The sequence below is a fragment of the Phyllobates terribilis genome, unplaced genomic scaffold (genome assembly GCF_046119375.1).
Source record: "Phyllobates terribilis strain yellow unplaced genomic scaffold, ASM4611937v1 Scaffold_1__5_contigs__length_1240528914, whole genome shotgun sequence".
Taxonomy (NCBI): Eukaryota; Metazoa; Chordata; class Amphibia; order Anura; family Dendrobatidae; genus Phyllobates; species Phyllobates terribilis.
Window position 1 is genome coordinate 616726381 of NW_027362761.1, and position 24602 is coordinate 616750982.

The window sequence follows — 24602 nt, forward strand, 5'->3', positions numbered from 1 at the left end:
TAAACAGCAAATCACGTTACGAATACCAAGAGAGACCTTGTTTTATTGCTAAATTATAGAGCTGAAGAGGAAGAAGTCAAGCAGCACTCTCCAGAAGAAAACCCCATAACACTTCATATAAATTCAGGACTTCACAGTACAAATCGAATAGATGATCCCACTAATCACATGGTTCATTCTCCTGACCAACCTCCGAATGCTAAAAGTACAGGTCGGAAGGGGAGCAAAAGGTTTCAATGTAGCGAATGTGGAAAGTATTTTACAAGAAGCTCAAGTCTTAGTTCACACATAAGAATTCACACAGGGGAGAAGCCGTACTCTTGTTCAGAATGCGGGAAAAGCTTTACAGATAAATCAAGTCTTGTTGTACACGTGAGATATCACACAGGAGAGAAGCCGTATTCATGTTCAGAATGTGGGAAATGTTTTACACAGAGAAGCCATTTTGTTAAACATCAAATAACTCATGCAGGTCAGAAGCCATTTTCATGTTCAGAATGTGGGAAATACTTTACTTGGATAATAGACCTCGTGAGTCACCAAAATATTCACACAAGAGATAATCTGTTTTCTTGTGAGAAGTTCTTCACGGATCAATCAAGTCTTATTGCTCATGAAAAAAGACACATGGAGGAGAAACCATTTTCATGTACACTCTGTGGCAAGTGCTTTGGACGTAAATCAAGTCTTCATAGACATGTGGAAAGTCACACAGCGGAGAAGAAATATTCATGTTCAGAATGTGGGAAATGTTTTACACATCAATCAGATCGCATTCGGCATCAGAGAATCCACACAGGAGAGAAGCCATATTCATGTTCAGAATGTGGAAGGTGTTTTACACATCAATCAGGTTTTGTTGAACATCAGAAAACTCACACAGGAGAGAAACCATATTCATGTTCAGAATGTGGAAACTGTTTTACACATCAGTCAGGTTTTGTTAAACATCAGAGAAGGCATAAAGGGGAGAAGCCATACTCATGTTCAGAATGTGAGAAATGTTTTTCCGATCAATCAAATCTTGCTAGACATAAAAAAATTCATACAGGGGAGAAGCCATATTCATGTTCAGAATGTGAGAAATGTTTTACAAATCAATCGGATCTTGTGAAACATAAGAGAATTCATACAGGAGAAAAACCATATTTGTGTACAGAATGTGGGAAAAGTTTTACTGATAGATCATATTATGTTAAACATCAGAGAATTCACACAGGAGAGAAGCCTTATTCATGTATAGATTGTGGGAAAAGTTATACAGATAAATCATATTTTGTTAAACATCAAAGAATTCACACAGCAGAGAAGTCATTTTAATGTTTGGAATGGGGGAAGTGCTTAATTTCTAAGTTTGGCTTTAGTAATAATCAGAGAAGTCACAAAAGGGACAAGCGGGTTTGATGTTTTACATGTAAACAGAAAAAACTGACGGCACTTCCAATACAAGAAATAGGTGTGAACAGGTGCTTACTAGGAGAAGCTACCTCCATATACAACTAACAAACAAAGTAGCAAACTGTAACGCTAAGTATGTAAATATGAAGTATGAAATTTGAATAGCATTACAGCTGTAGAAAATAAAAATAAATGAGAAATCTTAGCTCATAAATTGGCCAATTCATGTGTACCTGAGAAACGCCTTACCGCGTCTGTCAGGTGCACATGAATTGGCCAATTTATGTGCTAAGATTTCTCATTTATTTCTATTTTCTACAGCATCAATGCTATTCATATTTCATACCTCATATTTACATGCTTAGTGTTGCAGAGTGCTACTTTGTTTGATGTTTTACATGTGTGAAATATTTTACAAGGAAACTCCTAGAATTCACATTGAGAGGAAGCCATATTCTTGTTTGGAATGTGGGAATGCTATAAGCAAAAAAAAAAAGAGACCTTGTAGTGCTAAGACGTTAATGGCCATCAAGAACCCATATTCATCGCCTGTCTTTAAAGACCCCTTTAAGACATTCTTGTCTTTAAAGACCCCTTTAAGATATTAAACAGTAATAGTTTAGCTTTGTATCTTCTGTAATTTTTCTAACACCTGGAGGCTGCAATATTTAATGAGAAGGTGCATGTGTATAGAATCACCCAATACCACACAGTTCTCTTATCACTGTTTAATGAGAACGGCGTATGGTTACATTATCACATAGCTCTTTAGTGGGAAAGTGCATGTTTATATTATCATCCGATTACTGCATAGTTTCGGTATCATGTTTGGTGAGAAATGATATGTTTAAAACATTCGGTACCAGGAGTTTTTGGTCTCATCCGGTGACGTATTTGTCCGGTGTAGATTGATATCTGAAGAGAGATACAGTATTGGACAAATAGAATTTGTTTGCGTTTGTCTAACGCTTGGTTGCGCAGGCATTTGTTTCTAAACGATATATCAGTTGGGGAAGAACTTCAGCTAAGACAGAAGCCTGTTAACCTGCGGACTGGAGGGGACGCCCATGAGGGTCCACGGCGTGGATATCCCAGGAATCTCTCTGTCTTCGCATTTTGCTTCTCACAGCTGATGTTTCCGTACAGGTGATGTGTACGGTTCCTGGTGAAGTTTTCTTTCTTCCTGTGCAGTGTAAGTACTTTACCTTTGTGATTTATATTATGCGAAAGTGTTACACAATATCATACTATTTCCTGTAATCATTTAATTATAATAAAAATTAATCGCCTTCTTTAAAGCCGTATCCGAGCCCTTTAAATACTTGGCAAAACAGACCTGTAAAGCATCAGGTTATAGGTTATTTACAGATGATTAACAGCTGGTATCTGTGTTTTTTTTGTTTTTTTTGGGTGGGGGGGGGGGGGAGTTCGATTTAGTCCGAATCTGCTAAAAAAAATAATCTCATTTCTCTATAGTTATCTTTGAGTGGGATCTAGAGAGAACAAGTGTATTACTTATAATGAAGCACAGTAGCACCTTATGATTTTTTTTAAAATCTGAATATATCTATATTTTTATTTTACCCCCTTAAAGACCAAGCGAGTTTTGGCCCTAAAGACCAAGTTTCATTTTTCAATTCTGACCCGTGTCACTTTGTGTAGTAATAACTCTGGAGCTTCAACATATCCCAGTGATTCTGAGATTGTTGTTTTGTAATTTTAGTAAATTAGGTCGATATGATTCGCGTTTACGAAAATATCTAAAATTTGACAAAATTTAGCAATGTTCGAACTCCGAATTTTTATGCCCTTAAAACCGATAGTCAAACCACATGTCTACTTTACAGCTGATTCATTCTTGAAAAAATGTTTTTGTTGTTGTTGTTGAGATGTTAGAAGGGTTAAAAGTTTAGCAGCAAGTATTAATTTTTCAAATGAAATGTACAAAATCTATATTTTTAGAGACCTCCTCACTTTTGAAGTGACTTTGAAGAGCCTATGTGTCAGAAAACTTGAAAACAAGCCCCCATTTTAAATTGACACCCGCATTCAGAAATTGTTAACCACTTAGGTGTTTCACAGGACTTAATACAACCTGGAAGGAAAAAAATGAAAAATTACGTTTATTTATTTATTTACTAAAATGTAGTTTTAGCCCCAAATTTTTCATTTTTACGATCATAAAAATGAGAAAATGCATCCCACAGTTGGTTGTGAAATTTCTACAGAGTACACCGATACCGCAAATGTGGTAGGAAAGTCCTCTTTGGGCGCGCAACAAATCTCGTAAGGGAAGGAAAAATGTTTGGAACGTAAATTTGGCTGGAACAGATTGCAGACGTCATGTTGCATAAGCAGAGCCCCCAAGGTGTCAAAACAGTAGAAATCCATTACAATTTACCCTAATTTGGAAACTACACTCAAGGAATTCATAGACAGGTGTGATGATCATGTTGAACCTACAGGTGCTTCACAGAATTTTATAATAGTGGGTCGTGAAAATTAAATATTATTTTTTTTTCCATGAAAATGTTGTTTTAACCTCAAACTTCCCATTTTCACAAGAGTGACCAGAGAAAAGTGAACAACAAAATGCGAGGTCCAAATTCGCTTGTGTATACAGAATCCCCACATGTGGTGGGAAACTACTGTTTGGGCACACGGAAGGGCTCGGAACAGAAGGAGCACTATTTGATATTTTGAGGGGCATTTTTTACTGGAATAGATTGCAGATGCCATGTCACATTTACAGAGCGCCTGAGGTGGCAGAAACAGCAGAAATCCCCACAAGTGACCCCATTTTGGAAACTGCCATCTAGAGGTGTAGTAAGCATTTTAAATCCACAGGTGATTCACCGAACTTATTTAGTTGTGGGAATTAAAAATGAATTTTTTTCTACTAAAATATTTTTTTAACCCAAAGTTTTTAATTTTCAAAAGGGCTAAGAGGAGAAAGCGGACCACATAATTTGTTACGCCATTTCTCTTGAGTACTGCAATACCCCATATGTGCTCAGAAACTACTTCAGGCATAGTGCAAAGCTCAGAAGGGAAGAAGCGCCATATTGGTGTGCAGATTTTGCTGGAATGGCTTGCGGGTGCCATGTTACATTGACCGAGCCCCTGAGGTGTCAGAACAGCAGAAACCCCCATAAGTGACTCCATTCTACAAACTACACCTCTCTATGAATTTATCTAAGGGTGCAGTGATCATATTAACAACAAAGGTGTGTCACATAAGAAAAGTAATTACATCTTTACAACTTATTTGTTGTTTTAGCCTGATTTTACATTTTCACAAGGGTAAATAGGTAAAAATGACACCATAATGTGTTACACAATTTATTTTGAACGTGGCAATTCCCCATATGTCACAGTATGGTGCTGTGTAGTCACATAGTGAGTCTCGGGAGAGAAGGAGTAGATTTTTCTAGGAGTATGCAGACACCACAAATGGTTTGATGGTTTTGCTCATAAGAAGGAGAAGGGATGAGTGAACCCGAACTGTGACCAGTACCAAACTCTGAACACTGACTTTTCCCCGAAAGTCAGTTTTACTGTTCGGATTCGGTGCCGAATATAGTTTGTTGAAAGGCTGACTAGCATAGGGACAGTGGAAAATAAATAAATAAAGAATTTTAAAAAACGACTTGGGGTCCCTCCTATTTTTTAATAACCAGCCAAGGGAAAGTAGACAGCTGTGAGCTAGTCTTATTATGCCAGGAAATAAAGACTGTAATAGATGTGCCATTTCTGGGGTGGATGAGGGCTAGTCTTATTAGGCTGGGAAGGGGCCAATATCCATTTTCCTTCCAAGCCTATCTGATTTGCCTTAGCTGGTTATTAAAAATAGGGGGGGGCCCATGTAATTTTTTTGTGTGGCCCCCCCATTTTTAATAACCAGCAAAGGCAAAGCAAACAGCTGTATTCTGTATTGATATACTGATGACGGCTCTCCTCTAGTAGCAATCCTTTATTTATCAGACATGATGATAGATCATTATTGGGTCAGTGTGCTGTCTGTTGTAAATGGACAACACAAAGACTAAAATACAGTCGTCTGAGAAAGGCCATATACAATGTCAGTCAAACAAGTGTTTGACTAAAGCCCTCATACACTTTAGAAAGCTGTCTGCCGAAGGATGGTTCAGCCATTCGTTCTACCGACAGCTGTCTCGCCCAACTGTCTTGTCCTCTCTATGAGAGTTCCTTTGTTGGACATCTCTGGTGGTGGCCTATCTCTTCGAAAACAAAAGGCTCAGCAGTCTGATAGTAGACATGTCGGATCCTTATCTCACAATCTCTCAGGGGCCCATATACTTAGGCCAAGTTCCCACGGTGAATATTTTGTGCATGGGCTTTATAGAAATCTCATGCCTACTGTGCTCTATTTTTTAATTTGCAGAAACTGACCAGCAGTGAAATTTTGAAATCTGCAACATGTGAATAAGGTTTTATTTGTTGATTTAATCCATAGATATGAGATAAAACACATATGCATTTTTAGTGAATTTCCAGAGCAAAAACGCATGTAATCTGCACACGAGTTTATTAATGACGTTTTATCAAAATCAAGTACAGGTCCCATAGAAGTAGAGTGGATGACGTATTCCCACATCGGTTACAATCATGGATCTGATAGTGAGATTCGTGACACTGAGCAGGTCCTATTCTCATACAATGTGCGGATCAGACTCGGCCTTTCAAGTCTATGGGGATCCGTGAGATATGGATGCAAATCAGAAGACTTCTGATCTGCTACTATGTCTCTCTGATTTGTTCCTCATTGATAAACTTGAATAAAAACTTGAATTTCCAATAGGTATTTTTTTTGGCTTTCTTCAGTGAAAAAAAAAATTATTACTAGGATGGCACCTGAGGAAAAAAATCGGTCCATTTCTCTCCGATTGTAACACTCACACGGATGTGAGATTCTACCATCAGATGGTCAGCTGAACCTATTGATAACAGGGGGTTCGGCCAACCTTATTCTAGTGTGTGTAGGGGACCTTAACGATCACCTAAAGGGTACTGCTTGGTCTGACTTACCAGTAAAGGGCGTGACCATCTAAAGTGCCTAGGGCAGCATGAGCGTCAAATTCGGCCCTGGACATTATACTGAATATAGAGGACTGAGAAGTAGAGATGGGTGGACCTGTGGATGTTCGTTCGGGTTCATCAGGTTCGGCCGAACTTTATAAAAAAGTTTGGTTACGGGTTCCAGAGTGGTACCCAAAACTGATCCCGAACCCGGACCTCATTCAAGTGAATGGGGGGGCCCAAACATCCGGCGGTTCCCACGCTGTCAGCTCTGACCAGGAGTAACCTTACTGAAGTCACCGCCGGTCACAGCCTCAGGGTATAGCGGTTCTCATCAGCTGTGACCGGCGGTGAAAAGATTACCTCTGTTCAGGCATTGGCTGATGAGTACTACTCTCATCATTGTAAGCCTGGTCTCACTAATAGCAGCGAGAGAAGGCAATGCTGATGAGAGTATTCACCAGCCGATGCTTGTGCATAGTAAGAAAGATGTCATTGAGGTATATGGTTAGTGCTGGGCGTGTGTAGATTATTGTACATGTATTTATTGAATAAATAAATAAATCCTTTTAAAAAATGGTGTGCAGTCCCTTTTATTTTTACTAACCAGCTGAGGGAAAGCAGGCAGCTGGGGGCTGGTTTTATTATTCTAAGAAGGGGCCAATATCCATGCATCTTCCCAGCCTATTAATATCAGCTCATACCTGTCTGCGTAGCCTTTACTGGTTATTAAAAAGGGGGCACCCCAAAGGAAAAAAAAATGACGGGGGTCCCCCCTATTTTTAATAACCTGCTAAGACTAAGCAGACAGGTGTGGGTTGATATTAATAGGCTGGGAAGGAGCCATGGATTATGGCCCCCTCCCAGACTAATAACATCTGCCCTCAGCCACCTCAGAAATGGCGCATCCATTAGATGCGCCAATTCTGGTGTTTTGCCCAGCTCTTCAGACTTGCCCTGGTGCATTGGCAAGCGGGATAATTGTTTTGGGGTTGATGTCAGCTGTGTAATGTCTTCTGACATCAAACCCAAAGGTTAGTAATGGAGAGGCGTCTATCAGACACCCCTATTACAAACCTGTAGTGAAAAGTAATAAAGACACACACAAAGAAAAGTCCTTTAATTGTACAAAACGCTCCTGACCCTCTTTTACCCATTTATTACCTTTAAGTATTCAAATAATCCAAAGGGATCCGCCATAAATCCATCCCACAACGATCACCAACTCTGCTACATCCAGATGGTGTGTTCAGCAGTGACATGAGTAATGTGACCACTCACCACACCAGCCGGGACACAGCGAGAGTACCGTGAGTACCCGACTGCGGCAAAGAGTGCTGATGTCACGAAGGTTATCGCAGTTCATTGCCGATGAACTGCAGTAACCTGACGTCACTAAGGTTATCACAGTTCATTGCCGATGAACTGCGGTAACCTTACTGACGTCATCGCTTGCAGCGTGAGGAACAAAAAATAATCCACAGGTCCCATCTAGAGATGAGCAGGATGCACATGTGATATTGCGCTGCCCGGGGTGATCAAAAGCCCCCGGGGACACCGGAAGGTAAGAGATGCACTGTCTCTCATCCAACTGCCCGGTACCACTGACCTGGACCGAAGAGTCTGGAATCCATCTGTTCATCTCTAGTCCTAACTGTCCTGGATACAGTGGACAGCCCCCGGATACAGAGGACAGTTCCCGGATACATCGGAAGGCCCCCGGATACAGCAGACAGCCCCCAGATACAGAGGACAGTTCCCGGATATAGCGGACGGCCCCCGGATACATCGGACGACCCCCGGACACTTAAAGAAAACAAACCGCAGCACTATCGGAAAGGTGCCCGAGTAGGGTCCAAACCCAAATACAGTCTGAGAAAAACCTCGGCACTCGGTATAGCTCTTTTGAACTTCAAGATTTTAATATCATAATGTACAGTAGGGAAAAAAACTTGTGCAATTGTGCAAGTTCTCCCACTTAAAAAGATGAGAGAGGCCTGTAATTGACATCATAGGTCGACCTCAACTATGAGAGACAAAATGAGAAAACAAATCCTGAAAATCACATTGTCTGATTTGGAAAGAAATAGAGCAGATAGCCCCCGGATAGAGTGGACAGCCCTCGGACACAGAGGACGGCCCCCGGACACAGAGGACAGCCCCCAGACACAGCAGACAGTCCTATATACAGAGGACAGCCTCCGGATACAGAGGACAGTCCCTGGATACAGAGGACAGCCCCCGGACACAGCGGACAGTCCCGTATACAGCGGACAGCTCCTGGATACAGCGGACAGCTCCCGGATACAGCGGACAACCCCTGGACATAGCGAACAGCCCCCGGATACAGAGGTCGGCCCCCGGATAGAGCTAACAGACCCCGGATACAGAGGACAGCCCCTGGATACAGAGGACAGTCCTGTATATGTGGCACCCCAGGGGTCTGGTTTCCACAGTAACAGCCATGTTATGTCTGAGAGCAGGTGGGAGGTCTCTTGGTCAGGGATCCTATGCATGCCACACCTCCTGCCCAGTCCTGGGAGGGGAAGAACTTCCCCTATATAAACCTAGGGCTGAGGCAGGGTTAGTGAGTAGAGAAGAAGCAGAGAAAAGAAGCAAATATAGGAAGAAACAACAGGAGCTCTGTGGGAGCAGTGTTACAAGGAGTCAGGGGCTGGCAGCTGCAGAGCTCGCCCTGACTGAGAAGTTATCACCGGACCCGGAGTCCGAGGCTGTGGGGACTAACTCCTATCCAGCAGCAGAAACCGACCGGCAGGGGATTGCAGGTCCTCTGGCCCAGAAACCCGAAGGCCCCGAGTCACCGGCCATACGGGTGAGCACCACACGGTACACTCAGGGACGTGGGCTACTTATACCCGCCTCTAGCAAGGTAGCCAGAAGAGTATCGTTAGTTTGGGAGGCCTACAACTCCGCCTGGCCAGGGGAGATCCCATCTGCTCAAGGACTGACCAGGCCCCAATCGCTAGCCAGTACTCCGGGAGGGTCTATCTTTGTCACCAGTAAAGACCCTGAACTACACAGTACCGTCTCCGAGTGGTTCCTGCTACCCCCATCATCCACGTCGGCTGCCCTGAGGCCATACCCCTCCCGTTGGGGGTTATACTATCACGCTGCACAATCCTACCACCGGCCTCAGCGGTCTGCCCTGCAGCAGCAGCTCCCTAGCCGCACTCAACGGGTGGCGTAGTCGTCCAACATCTACCGCTAAAACAGCGCCACTTAGTCTGACTCCCTGGGCACGGACCGGATCACCGCCACGAGACTACAACCCTCAACAGATCCGGCTCCGGGTAAGCTCCCGCGTGCGCAACGCAGCGCGACACAGGCCCAGGGGCGCGTCAACTTTTGGCGTAGTCGGCAGGATTTCGTGCCCGCAACCACCGGGTACTGCGTGCCTGAAAAAGAGACTTTTAAAACTTACCTGTGGTGAAGATTCCCGCCATCCGGCGCCATCTTCAGCCTTCTTCCCGCCATCGGTGAAGATTTCCGCCATCCGGCGCCATCTTCAGCCTTCTTCCCGCCATCCGTGAAGTTTTCCCGCCATCCGGCGCCATCTTCAGCCTTCTTCCCGCCATCCGTGGAGTTTTCCCGCCATCTTGGGGACGCCGCGCGGGAAGAAGAGGGGCGTGGACTCCGAAAACGCGCGAGAACTGAAGCCCCGCCTCACGTCCGGACGTTGCGTAAGGTCCTGGAAGGAGCCCAGCACACGCCAACGTCACAGGAGCGCGACGGAAGGTCCTCAACCCTGACGATCCACTGCGGAGCCGCGGCCTACGGAAGAGGATCATCGCAAGGTAGGCCACGGTCCACTAGGGGGGAGAAGGATGTCGGATACGGAGGAGAGCTTCACCGCTCCAACCCCCGCCAGCGCCACCGCTGTTGCGGTCATGCCTTTCATCATGCCCTATATCCCGGGGGCAGCCTGGCTACCCCAGTACTCAGGGGAGTCACATACCCTGCAGGACTTTAGAGAAAAACTGGATAGCCTCTTCCAGGTGTACCCCCTCACAGAAGAGCAAAAAGTAAGCATCCTGGTGGCCCAATTAACCGGGGCAGCCCAAAGGGAGGTAAAGTCCTGGCCACCTGGGGGGAGGACTGTCGCAGGGATACTAACCCGGCTGAGGGACACCTTTGATACCCGCACCTCAGCCGAGATCAAGCTTAGATTCTACGGGTGCAAACAGCGGGCACATGAGAGTATAAGGGACTATGCCCTGAACCTACAAGAGGCCCTGAGAGCCATTAAGCAGACCGACCCTGACGGCGTGGGAGACGAGGACAGGCTGTTAACTGAACAATTTATAGAGGGTTTATATTGCAATGCCCACCGAACCCAGTTGCGGGCAATGGCCTTACAGGACCCTCATCTGGGATTTGCACAGTTCAAGGACAGAGCCATCCGGGTGCTCCGAGAACCGGCACCAGGTGGCGTTGTGACCCACAGACGCCCCACTACCACCTACCACCAGGAGGCGGCGCCCTTGTCGGCAGGGCCTGTGGGAGCTGATGCGCAGGCTTTGAATAATGACTCGGCTCCAGACCTGCACCATCAGGTCCAAGAGCTAGCTAAAAGCGTTGCTGCGCTAACCCGAACTGTGCAGTCTTTACAGGTTTCCACTTCAAGGAAGATCCAGCTGGCATCCGGACCGGAGGACATCCCATGGCGTCGACCAAGGAGGACCCCACCGGCCAGAGGAAGACCCAGCGACCGATACAACGAGGACGGACGACCCATCTGCCGCCGCTGTAATCAACCCGGACATATGGCAAGGTACTGTCCTTTAAACTGGCACAACCTAGGGTAGAGGGCCAACCCCTAGGAAAAAGATCATCAGGCCTATCGAACTGGCGCGACAAATATGTGGGAGGACGTCCAGTCTTGCCTGTGGTACTGGATGGCATTCCTATGAGTGCCCTACTGGACACCGGGTCACAGGTCACCACCATCCCGTACGTGCTCTTCAAGCAGTACTGGAATGACTCGGATATTACCCGCTACCCTGACGACGACTTGAGTATCATCGCCAGCAATGGTCAGCCCGTGCCACAGATCGGATTTAAAGAGGTGACCATTAAAATTGGTAGAGTTGAACTGGCAGCAAAGGGACTGATCATTGTAGACATTGACAAACACGAGAGTCACCCAAAGATAACTCTAGGAACTAATGTAATTGAAAATTGTCTTGCAGAGGTGATTTTCCTTTTACAGCAGGTTGCCAAGAACGCCAGCTCCGGCGAGCAGCGAGTGCTCCAAAAAGAGATCCGGGCACTGATGCGACGGCAACAGGTGGAACTCTCCGGCGGTGAGATTGGTAGCGTGAGAATGTGTGACCCTTTCCCTATTGCCATGCCCCCAAAAAGTGAAATGATGATTTGGTGCCGGGCAGCTATTGGTCTGAGAGGTAGAGATTACCAGGCAATGGTAGAACCAGTTTACTCAGACAGTAGGCCCACCATCTTGACAGCACGGGGGGTGGTTAATGTACGCCATGGGAGGGTGCCCGTTCGCATAATCAATATCGGGAAGAGGTAAGTGTACCTGCCCCGGTATGCCACGCTAGCCAAATTATATACCATTAACCAAAATGCTATACAATCTGTGGAACCCTTGCCTCCATCTCACCCGGAGGACGGTAACGGCTCTAAGAAAACAATGGAGGACTGGTGTCAGCAACTACATTTGGGTACTGACTCCACTCCCTCACATCAGAAACAGGGAGTCTATCGGGTGGTTCAAGAGTACGAGAGAGTGTTTAGTAAACACCCGTTAGACTTCGGGCGAGTCAAGGGGGTAGAACACCACATCCCCACGGGAGACCATCCTCCCATAAAAGAGAGGTATCGACCCGTACCCCCTGCACACTACCAACACGCCAAGGGGATGCTTAGAGACATGAAGGAGGCTGGGGTGATCAGGGATAGCTGTAGCCCCTGGGCAGCTCCACTAGTCTTAGTCAAAAAGAAAGACAACACCATGAGGATGTGTGTAGATTACCGGAAAATCAACCGTATCACACACAAGGATGCGTACCCCTTACCAAGGATAGAGGAGTCTTTGGCTGCTTTAAGATCTGCTAACTTCTTCTCTACCTTGGATCTCACTAGTGGGTACTGGCAGGTTCCTGTAGCAGAGGCGGACCGGGAGAAGACCGCATTCACCACCCCGATGGGACTTAGCGAGTTTACCTGCATGCCGTTCGGACTCTGCAACGCACCAGGAACCTTCCAACGATTAATGGAGTGCTGTCTGGGCCATAGAAACTTCGAGACGGTCCTGTTGTACCTGGACGATGTCATCGTATATTCTAAGACTTATGAGGACCACCTGAAACACCTGGCGGAAGTGTTCGAAGCTCTGGCAAGCTACGGCCTAAAGGTGAAACCCTCCAAGTGTCACCTCCTGAAACCAAAGGTGCAGTACCTGGGACACGTGGTGAGCGCTGACGGAGTGGCTCCCGACCCTGATAAGATCACCGCAATTAAGGAATGGCCAAGTCCCTCCAGTGTAAAGGAAGTGCGGCAGTTCCTCGGGTTGGTAGGCTACTACCGCAGGTTCATCCCCGGTTTCACCAAAAAGGCAGCTCCTATGCAGGACCTCCTGATAGGCCAGTCCCGGAAGGCCAAGAACCAGAAGCCGCCCTTCAGATGGGAGAAGTTGGAAGAGGAGTCCTTCCGCCAGCTGAAGATGGCCCTCACGGGGGATGAAATCCTGGCGTACCCGGATTACAGCCAGCCCTTTATCCTCTACACCGACGCAAGTAACATCGGGCTAGGAGCCGTGCTGTCCCAGATCCAGCAGGGGAAAGAACGAGTAATCGCTTACGCCAGCCGAAAACTGCGACCCACCGAGAGAAACCCTGAGAATTACAGCTCATTTAAGCTAGAGTTCCTGGCAGTGGTGTGGGCAGTCACCGAACGCTTTAAGCACTACCTCGCTTCTTCCCGGTTCGTCGTGTACACGGATAACAACCCGTTGACACACCTGGACACGGCAAGACTCGGTGCCCTAGAGCAGAGATGGATGGCCCGCCTGTCCAACTACGAGTTCACCATCAAATACCGGGCAGGACGCTCCAATACCAACGCGGACGCCCTGTCCAGGATGCCAAACCTACCGGACGTAGGAGAAGATCCAGAGGGACTGGAAGAAGTCGAACTCCCCGCGTTTCACCGTCATGGGACTATCCAGTATTCCCATCGGGTAAGGAGTGAGCAAGGCGCTACGCTTAACCCCTTACCTCACTACAACTGGGCGGAAACGCAAGACAGTGACCCTGCCGTCCGGCTGGTGAAGGAGATGCTGACTCGGCCAGAGGCTCGCCTTGACCCAGACGCTCCGGAGGAAGCCAAGCAACTGTGGGCTGAGAAGAGTCGACTGTTCCTTTACAAGGGGAAGTTGTGCCGCAGAATGGTTAACTCCCGGACGCATGAACTAATCTGGCAAGTAGTGGTGCCACGAAGAGACGCAGCCATGGTGATGGAGGCATACCACGACGGGGCTGGACACTTCGGATGGAAGAAGCTGGAGTTCCTGCTGCGCGAGCGGTTCCACTGGGTAGGCATGAGGGGAACCATCGAGAGGTGGTGCAGAGACTGTGGCCCGTGCAACCTAAGAAGGAAGGACCGTGCCAGCCAGAAGACTCCCCTGCAGTCCATCGTCACCCGGCAGCCGTTGGAACTGGTAGCCTTGGATCATGTAAAACTGACCCCAAGCAGAAGTGGCTACGTCTACGCACTAACCATCGTGGATCACTACTCCCGGTTCTTGGTTGTCGTCCCCGTCAAGGACCTAACAGCTCGAACAGCAGCGAGAGCCTTCCAGCAGCATTTCTGCCGTCCACACGGGTACCCGGACCAAGTGTTGACAGACCAGGGACCTGCCTTTGAAGCGGAGGTCTTCCAAGAATTCTGCACTCTGTATGGCTGCCGGAAGATAAGGACGACACCCTATCATCCGCAAACTAATGGACTTTGTGAGAAAATGAACCAGGTGGTAATGGATCTTCTGAAAACGTTGCCCCTGGAAGAACGCGGTCTGTGGCCTGAGAAGCTGCCCGATCTGGTGGACCTATGCAACCACATCCCGGTAGGTTCCACCAACTGTACCCCGGCTTACCTAATGAGGGCGAGACCTGGTAAGTTACCTGTTGACCTGGAAATGGGAGTCCTGACACCCGAGGACACTTCACCAGAAGCAGACTGGGACACAGAGAGGCAGCAGCAGTACCGGAGAGTACAGGAGAGCGTGGAGCGAAGTCTCTGTCAGGCTAGGGAAAGACAAGAGAAAACTTACAACCAGTATGCTCCCGCTGTTCCCCTGGTACCCGGAGAGCAGGTCTTGAAGAGAAAAAGACGGCTCCACAAGTTGGACGACCAGTGGGAGAAGGACCCGTACACCGTACTGCCCTCAAGCCACGACAACCCAAAGGTCTGTACCATCAGTAAAGACGGAGGGGAAACCACAACCATTGTATCCCGGGATCACCTGAAGAAGTGTCCTGAACAGCTACAGAACCCTGAAGAGGAACAAGAAGACCCTCGACCCGTAGAGGAAAGGGAAGACATGGTTAGTACTGTGCTCGGAGACTTCCCTCGGTCTTGGACTCAAGTCAATGGCGCAGTTGTGGTACCCGTACTCACCTTCCTCCAACCAGCATCCCAAGTACCTACGGAGCAACAGGTAGAGCTGGAAGAACAGCCGGTCCAGGAGGCAGAAGACTCCACACAAGCAGAACAGGAGGATCAACCCTCTGCTTATAGTGAGCCTGCCGTACCCCTAGTGAGCCAAAGAGCCGGTAGACAGCTGCCCAGTTTACCCTTGACAGCTCCTACACCCTGTAGTTCAGGGCTAGACAGTCAGCTCCGTAGGTCCACTAGGGCCACTAGAGGCCAGTTACCCGCACGTTGGAGGATTTGAAATGTATAAATTGTTTTATTTGTGGTTACCTGTTTTTCTTGTTGCTTGTGTATAATTATGTGTTTCTAGTTGTTTATAGGAGTCTTTGGTGGATTTACCGGGAATCCTGTGTACATAGTTGGAGCGTAACCCAGGACGGACTAAAGACTGTTAAGGACTCGGGGCAGGACAGACCCCTACCTGGTTACGTCTCCCTGTTTTGGTGAAATGGACACCTTGCTTTCTTCAAAGACTGCACCCGGTTACGGACATGCCGTGACCACCTTTATGTGTTTCTTTATTGTATTGTTATTGTTATATCTTGTTATGTTTTTCTAAAATATGTTTAGTCCCGGAGTACTAAATTTCACTAGGGGGGAATGTGGCACCCCAGGGGTCTGGTTTCCACAGTAACAGCCATGTTATGTCTGAGAGCAGGTGGGAGGTCTCTTGGTCAGGGATCCTATGCATGCCACACCTCCTGCCCAGTCCTGGGAGGGGAAGAACTTCCCCTATATAAACCTAGGGCTGAGGCAGGGTTAGTGAGTAGAGAAGAAGCAGAGAAAAGAAGCAAATATAGGAAGAAACAACAGGAGCTCTGTGGGAGCAGTGTTACAAGGAGTCAGGGGCTGGCAGCTGCAGAGCTCGCCCTGACTGAGAAGTTATCACCGGACCCGGAGTCCGAGGCTGTGGGGACTAACTCCTATCCAGCAGCAGAAACCGACCGGCAGGGGATTGCAGGTCCTCTGGCCCAGAAACCCGAAGGCCCCGAGTCACCAGCCATACGGGTGAGCACCACACGGTACACTCAGGGACGTGGGCTACTTATACCCGCCTCTAGCAAGGTAGCCAGAAGAGTATCGTTAGTTTGGGAGGCCTACAACTCCGCCTGGCCAGGGGAGATCCCATCTGCTCAAGGACTGACCAGGCCCCAATCGCTAGCCAGTACTCCGGGAGGGTCTATCTTTGTCACCAGTAAAGACCCTGAACTACACAGTACCGTCTCCGAGTGGTTCCTGCTACCCCCATCATCCACGTCGGCTGCCCTGAGGCCATACCCCTCCCGTTGGGGGTTATACTATCACGCTGCACAATCCTACCACCGGCCTCAGCGGTCTGCCCTGCAGCAGCAGCTCCCTGGCCGCACTCAACGGGTGGCGTAGTCGTCCAACATCTACCGCTAAAACAGCGCCACTTAGTCTGACTCCCTGGGCACGGACCGGATCACCGCCACGAGACTACAACCCTCAACAGATCCGGCTCCGGGTAAGCTCCCGCGTGCGCAACGCAGCGCGACACAGGCCCAGGGGCGCGTCATATACAGCGGACAGCCCCCGGATACAGCGGACAGTCCAGGATTTGGGTCTACGCCCTGCAGTCTCGAGCGTCTGCTGAATTTCCCTCACTGCCAGCGCCCCTCTGACAACTCCTCCTGCTGGGGGGAGAAAAATGGTAAATGGGCGTAGTTATGGTAAATATTTATACTTGGCTTTGATTATTATTTTAGACAATTAAATCTACCTATATCTTTGATAATTTAATATTACCTTTATAAGTGTTATTCATAAAAGCGATAACACAGGGTGTAGAGCTGTGGTTCTGTTACACGTTCCTCTGTTTTTTTTAAGCATAGTTAATTGGACAGAGAGAGTTTTAGTTTCAAGGACATCTGCAGATGTTTCCATAATTTACGATTTTGTTATTTCCAATTAAAGTATCTGCAGCGTTAAGTAATGTAAAGCCTGTAAAGACATTCCCCTTCTCATATCTCTGCTGTAATAAATATATGTGACGGCTTCGGAGACTCAGACAAGCCTTGTACTCAGACACCGGCTGTGTGTTGTTTCCTTTCTCCGATGCATTGTATTGATTCTATTTTACCAAAAATGGCCGACAGATTTAGAGATATCCAAATGAGCTCTTCTTGGAGGGGCGACCCCCCCCGCATAATTCATCCCTCTTTCTGTTCTTCGAAAGTTCAGCGCTCTGCAGTTAACGCTTTGGGTTTTGTGCCGGTTGTTCCATCTTCGCAGCCGCTTTCAGCGTATTCACACCAGGCTCCTCGCTGCCGGGGCCAACTTCAGCCTCATAAGGAAATGTCAGTATAATGGCTGATAACAGAAAGAACAAGAGATCTCCCTCCAGCAGGACAAATCTACTGCAGCCAAACCTGAAGGAGCTGTGATCTTGTCATGTGATCAGTGGGGGCGGGACCAGAACGCAGAAGAGGAGTAAAGGACCTGTGATGATGTCACCGTCATGTGATCAGAGAACGGGCTGGGAGAAAAGTGGTGAAGGACCTGTGATAATGCACTGATCACATGGTGGTGATGTCACCACAGGTCCTTCTCCACCTCTCTCCTGAGCTCCGCCCTCTGATCACATGGCGGTGACGTCACCACAGGTCCTTCACAACCTCTCTCCTCAGCTCCGCCCCCTGATCACATGGCGGTGACGTCACCACAGGTCGTCCAGCTCTCAGTGCAGCAGCTCCGTCCTGGTGGTGTGCAGCTCTTGCTCTCCGTTATCAGCCAGCAGCAGGTTTCTGCACCAATGAGGTGAGATGTGTGTGGGTTCACCAGAGGGATATCATTGTGTAAACCTGTATCCACACCAGTATAACACTGGGCTTGTTGAAAGATTATGTAGATATTTTGTTGTAAGGTTTTAACTCTGTGTGAATGATCTAAAATGCTTTGTATTACATGATTATATAGGGCTGAAAGAATAAGCCGCTGATCTATGATTGTAGGGAGTTCAGTGCCTGCTGTTAGCAGGGAGGAATTATTATTATTATTTATTATTATAGTGCTATTTATTCCATGTCGCTTTACATGTTATCAGGGTATATATACAAGAACAATTACAATGATCTTGAACAATAGAAGTCAGCGACTGGTACAGGAGGAGCGATGACCCTGAGGGGAGAGCTGTTCGTGCAGCGGTATGGTGGAGCGAGGACCCTGCCCGCGAGGGCTCACAATCTACAAGGGATGGGTGAGGATACAGTAGGTGAGGGTAGGGCTGGTCGTGCAGCGGTATGGTGGAGCGAGGACCCTGCCCGCGAGGGCTCACAGTCTACAGGGGATGGGTGAGGATACAGTAGGTGAGGGGATGGCTGGTCGTGCAGCGGTATGGTGGAGCGAGGGTTACTGCAGGTTGTAGGCTTGTCGGAAGAGGTGGGTCTTCAGGCTCCTTTTGAAGGCTTCCATGGTAGACGAGAGTCTGATGTGTTGGGGTAGAGAAGAGGAGATAAGAGGGGAGTAGAGAAGGAGATCTTGTGAGGATCGGAGGTTGCGTGCAGGTATGTACCGGGAGACTAGGTCACAGATGTATGGAGGAGACAGGTTGTGGATGGCTTTGTATGCCGTGGTTAGGGTTTTGAACTGGAGTCTCTGGGTAATGGGGAGCCAGTGAAGGGATTGACAGAGAGGAGAGGACGGGGAATAGCGGGGGGACAGGTGGATTAGTCGGGCAGCAGAGTTTAGGATGGATTGGAGGGGTGCGAGAGTGTTAGAGGGGAGGCCACAGAGCAGGAGGTTGCAGTAGTCGAGGTGGGAGATGATGAGGGCGTGCACTAGTGTTTTTGCAGATTCGGGGTTGAGGAATGTGCGGATCCGGGAGATATTTTTGAGTTGGAGTCAGCAGGAAGTGGAAAGGGCTTGGATATGTGGTTTAAAGGAGAGATTAGAGTCCAGGGTTACCCCGAGGCAGTAAGCTTGAGGGACTGGGGAGAGTGGACAGCCATTTACTTCAATTGATAGGTCAGTTGGGGGGGGGAATGAGATGGCGGAAAGATGATGAATTCTGTTTTATCCATGTTAAGTTTTAGAAATCTAGCAGAGAAGAAGGATGAAATAGCGGACAGACATTGTGGGATTTTGGTTAGTAGAGAGGAGATATCGGGTCCAGAGAGGTAGATCTGTGTGTCATCAGCATAGAGGTGATAATGAAAGCCGTGAGACTCTATGAGCTGTCCCAGGCCTAAGGTGTAGATGGAGAAGAGCAGGGGTCCTAGAACTGAACCTTGGGGGACACGGACAGATAGGGGCGAGATGAGAAGGTGGTGTGTGAGTGGGAGACACTGAATGTCCGGTCTGTTAGGTATGAGGAGATCGAAGATAGGGCCAAGTCCGTGATGCCAAGAGATGAGAGAGTCTGTAGTAAGAGGGAATGCTCCACTGTGTCGAAGGCTGATGACAGGTCTAGGAGGAGGAGGACAGAGTAGTGACGCTTGAATTTGGCAGTTAGTAGGTCGTTGGTGACTTTGGTCAGGCAGTTTCAGTGGAGTGATGCGATCGGAAGCCAGATAGTAATCGGTTGAAGAGGGAGCAGGAGGAGAGGTGGGAGGACAGTTCAGAATGGACGTGTTGTTTCAGTTGTTTTGAGGCGTAGGGGAGAAGTGATATGGGGCGATAGCTAGACACAGAGGATGGGTCAAGGGAGGGCTTTTTGAGGATGCGTGTGAAGCATGAGGGGAGGGCACCAGTTGCTAGTGACAGGTTGAAAAGGTGGGTTAGGGTTGGGATGAAGATTGTGGTAAGGTTAGGGATGAAGTCGGACGGGATTGGGTCAAGTTCACAGGTGGTGAGGTGTGATTTGGAGAGTGAAGAGGAAAGTTGATCGTCCGTAATGGTGGAGAAGCTGGTTTTGGAGGAGGAGGGATGAGTAGATATCAGGAAGGGCGGTGGGGACTTTAGGCAAAGGCTTTGTATGATGGTGTCAATCTTCTGCTTGAAGAATGAGGCAAAGTCTTCTGCTGAGATGAGAGGAGAGGGAGGAGGTGTCGTGGGGCGAAGGAGAGAATTTAAAGTTTTGAATAGCTGTTTAGGGTTGTGTGACAGGGAAGATATGAGAGATGAGAAGTATGTTTGTTTTGCTGCAGTAAGTGTGGACTTGAAGGTAGTGAGGGACTGCTTGAATGTGACGACCTTTCCCATCTCCGCTCAGCAACCCTGGAAGCTCGTCGCAGTTCTTTAGTCAGTTTGATGTGCCAGGGTTGCCTGTTGTGTGCGAGCTGTGGTATGTGTGAGGGGGGCGACCGAATCGAGAGCTGCAGCTGTTGTGGTGTTATATAAAGCGGCAGCAGCATCTGCATTGTGTAATGAATGTCTGTAAGAGGGAGAAGGGATTCAGAGAGTGAGTGTAGGTCAAGGTGTTTGAGATTTCTGTGAGGGTGTGCAAGTTTGTGGATTGGGGATTGTGCACCTGGAGAGGAGAGGGGAAAGAATGTAAGTAGGTTGTGGTCAGAAAGAGGGAGAGGTGAGTTCACAGAGGTTACATAGGGAACAGAGGCGGGTGAAGATGAGGTCCAATGTGTGGCCGTATTTGTGAGTGGGGGTGGAAGACCATTGAACAAGGCCGAAGGAGGAGGTGAGGGATAGAAGCTTAGAGACAGATGAGTGGCAAGTGTCAATGGGGATGTTGAAGTCGCCCATGATGATAGCAGGGATGTCAGTGGAAAGGAAATGAAGCAGCCAGGTGGTGAAGTGTTAGAGGAAAGTGGTGGCTGGTCCTGGGGGACGGTAAATGACAGCCAGTTGGAAGTTAGAGGAGGAGTAGATGCGCACACAGTGCACCTCAAAAGAGGGGAGAGCAATGGAGGGTGGCAATGGGATTTGGGTGAATGAGCAGTTATCTGACAGGAGAAAACCTATGCCTCCACCATACTTGCTGCTGCAGCGGGGGTGTGAGAAAGGTGGAATCCACCGTACGAAAGTGCAGCTGGAGAGGCTGTGTCAGAGGGCGTGAGCCAGGTTTCCGTGATGGCGAGGAAGGAAAGGTTGTTAGTAATGAAAGGGTCATGGATGTAGGAACGTTTGTTGCAGACGGAGCAGGCATTCCAGAGAGCTCTTGTTAGTGGTAGTGGGGAAGCTGGGGCTGGGCGGATGGGTATAAGGTTAAAAGGGTTGCGAGAGGGGGTGTGACCTGGCTATGGAGGAGTGGGGACGTCCAGCCGTTCAGCTCCTGCCTGGGAGATGACTGCAGACCCATATTAGAAACGCTATTTGCCCCCAAATGTCAGCTATGAAGCGTGCAAACTCCTGCCCAACAAGCAGACTTCCTTCAGTGGTATCAGCGACAGGAATCTCCCAGTATCTGAGAAGCTCAGAGGGCTCCACTCCGGAGTTTGCAATTTCCAAGATGGCGATGGCCCATGCTGCTCAGCGTGCGCCGGAGGATGGGATCGTGGAGGAAACCCCTGGAGATGTACTTGCCTCCGATGCGTCGGCTCCGGAGACCATGCACCCAGCACGGCTCGACGAGGAAATTGGAGTAAAGCGCGAAGCTGCGGCAGACAGGGGAGCCATGGAGACGACGGGAAAATGCCTCTCCGAAAAAAAGATCGCTGATAAGGAGCCCGCGTTATCTTCACCGGGGACTGTGAGTTACATAAACAACAAGGCCGGGTCTCACACGATACAGGCTTCTAAAGATTCATGTGCAGTGAGTAGTTCCCTGCCCATACTGAGAGACTTGTCAGAGAGACTGAGGGTTCGGCCGCTACAGGGGTATTGCACCTCAGACCAGAGGTGTGATATTCCACTCCCAGGTAAGGATGGAGTATGGACCAGGGCTCAGTTAGCTGCATACAGCACACACACCCCATTTCCGAGGGACAGCTCAACGGTGCTCCCACTAGACAGAAGTGCAGGCACGACCGACTATGTCCCTGCCTGGAGTGGGGAGGGGGGTGGAACACCCAGTGCTGTAGGGGCAGATAGGGGTTGGTTCCTGAGCATAGGAAGGAGCCCATTGGTTGCTGGTCACCTGGGCTCATGGTCAGAGGGAGGTATAAAAGGTGGGCACCATCTTAGATCTGGGTTCGTTCGTTCGTTCAGTCAGAGGAGAAGACCGGGAGTGGAGGCTCTGTAGGAGCTCCACTCAGGAGCGGGCCTAGAGAGAGGCCGGAGAAGAGAGAGAGAGGAGGTGAAAGGGAGCTGTGATTAAGTCTCATCCCAGCTCCACGAGAAAGGAACAGAGAAAGAGAAGAAGAGACAGAGAAACAGAAGGGGATCAGGAACAAGAAGGTGGAAGGGACCCTAAGAACCCACAAGAATCCAGGGTGAAGGGTCAGGCAGATTAAGGGTACCGGATCCCAAGTTGGTGGAGGAGAAACTACCCTCAGCCAAAGACCGGTCGTCGTGATCATCTATTGGTGCGACACCTCATCAAACCTTCTAGGAAGGCACCATATAGGACAGCGGAGGACGGGGCCCACGTTTAACCGCACAAGTCCGCGGAAGCTGGACAAAAGTGGGTCACTGGTGAGGCAGGCCAGAGAAAGGATTAAAGGGGGTCCTGTGCCATGCTCCTGAACTGCCTGGGAGTTGACTGAGCCCCACCCCTGGTGGACGCAGCACGGCTCGGGCGGTCACTGCTGACAGAAGTGACCCGGAACAAATGAACTGTGAGTAAAGACCCTGGACTGTAACTTGTTGTCTGTGTGCTCCTTCGCGCCTCCAGCGCTACCGGTACTGGGACTCTCACCACCATCACTCCCACCATCCACTACACTGCCCTGGGGCCGCACTCTTCCCGTGGGGAGTCACACCATCCCAGCTGCACACGTCATCGGCCCCAGCGGACTGCCTTGCAGCGGCGGTTTCTAATAACCGCAATCCACGGGTGGCGTAGTCGGACATTATCAATAGCACATAACGGACTACCACTGGCCTGACCACCCTGAGCCACGGAACCGGGTTGCCACTACTACTCCCATCGTTCCCTATTGCCCGGATCCGAGTGCCCCACGGCCCAGGGGGCAAGTCAGCTTTGGCGTAGTCGGCAGGATTTCGTGCCCGCAACCACCGGGTACTGCGTGCCTGAAAAAGACTTTTGTAACTTACCTGTGGCGAAGTTTCCCGCCGTCCGGAGTCGTTTACCGCCATCTTGGACCGTTTCCCGCCGTCTTCCCGCCATCCGCAGCTGCTTCCCGCCATCGGACGCCGCGCGGGAAGAAGAGGGGCGTGGACGTCAAAACCGCGCGAGATACGAAGCTCTGCCCCACGCACCGACGCTGCGCAAGGTCCTGGAAGGGAGAGAGAGCGACGCTGACGTCATCAGGACGCGACGCCAGGTCCTCGTCCAGAGCAGCAGCAGCGGAGCCGCGGCCTACAGAAGAGGATCGTCGGAAGGTAGGCCACGCTTAACTAGGGGGGAGGAAGATGTCGGACACAGAGGCGCCCACTACCACCAACGCAGCTGCAGCAGCGGTGATGCCCTTTTCCCTGCCCTACATCCCTGGAGCGGCCTGGCTGCCCAAATACTCAGGGGAGCCCCATGCCCTAACTGACTTCAAGGAAAGGCTATACAGTTTGTTCCAAGTCTACTCCCTGACAGAGGAACAGAAGGTCAGCATACTAACAGGGCAGTTAACTGGCGCAGCCCAAAGGGAGGTAAAATCATGCCCACTGAGGAGAAAAGGACTATGAAGGGTATTCTGGCCCGGCTGCGGGGTACCTTTGACACACGTACCTCCGCTGAAATTAAAATGAGGTTCTATGGATGTAAGCAGCGGGCACAGGACAGCATCAGAGACTATGAACTAAATCTGCAGGAAGCCTTGAGGGCTATTCAACAAACTGACCCTGGCAGTGTGCAGGAAACGGATAAGTTGCTAACAGAACAATTCATAGAAGGTCTGCTGTCTAGCGCCCACAGGGCCCAACTGCGCCTCATGTTCTTTCAGAACCCCGACCTGACCTTTGCCCAATTTAAGGACAGGGCCATAAGGGTGCTCCGTGAATCTGCAACCAGTGGCGCTATAAACCCCCGGCGCCCTGCTCTCACCTACCACCAGGAGGCAGCGCCCTCCTCTATGGACTCCGTGGAGGCTGACGCACAGGCCCTGAACCAAGCCCCATCGAAAGATCTGCACCACCAAGTCCAGGAGCTGACCAGGAGCGTCGCGGCGTTGACCAGGACCGTCCAGGCGTTGCAAGTGGACCCGTCAAGACCCATCAAGCCGACTTCAAGTCCGGAGGATGTCCCGTGGCGTCGACAGAGGAGGATCCCGTCGTTCCGAGGGAGGCCCACAGACCGCTACGCAGAGGATGGACAGCCCATTTGCTGTCGATGCAACCAGCCCGGACACATTTCCAGGTACTGTAATTTAAACGGGTCCAACCTGGGGCAGAGGGCCAACCCCCAGGCATAAGATCACCAGGCCCTTATAATTGGCGCGATAAGTACTTTGGGGGGCGCCCGGTTTTACCCGTGGTGCTGGACGGTATCCCCATGAGCG

General features: G+C 49.3%; 2 protein-coding genes across 2 annotated transcripts in view; one reads left to right on the forward strand and one right to left on the reverse strand.

Moving 5' to 3' along the window:
* The window catches only part of LOC141272961 (uncharacterized), a 73918-nt gene extending 72366 nt beyond the window's left edge, over window positions 1-1552 (forward strand). The window contains exon 7 of the mRNA XM_073684198.1: window positions 8-1552. Coding sequence (XP_073540299.1) covers window positions 8-1320 — 1313 coding nt within the window. The 3' untranslated portion in view covers window positions 1321-1552. The remainder of the gene's footprint in view (window positions 1-7) is intronic.
* LOC141272882 (uncharacterized) overlaps window positions 1-24602 on the reverse strand; it is a 556358-nt gene that overhangs the window by 269434 nt on the left and 262322 nt on the right. The gene's annotated exons all lie outside the window — the stretch shown is intronic.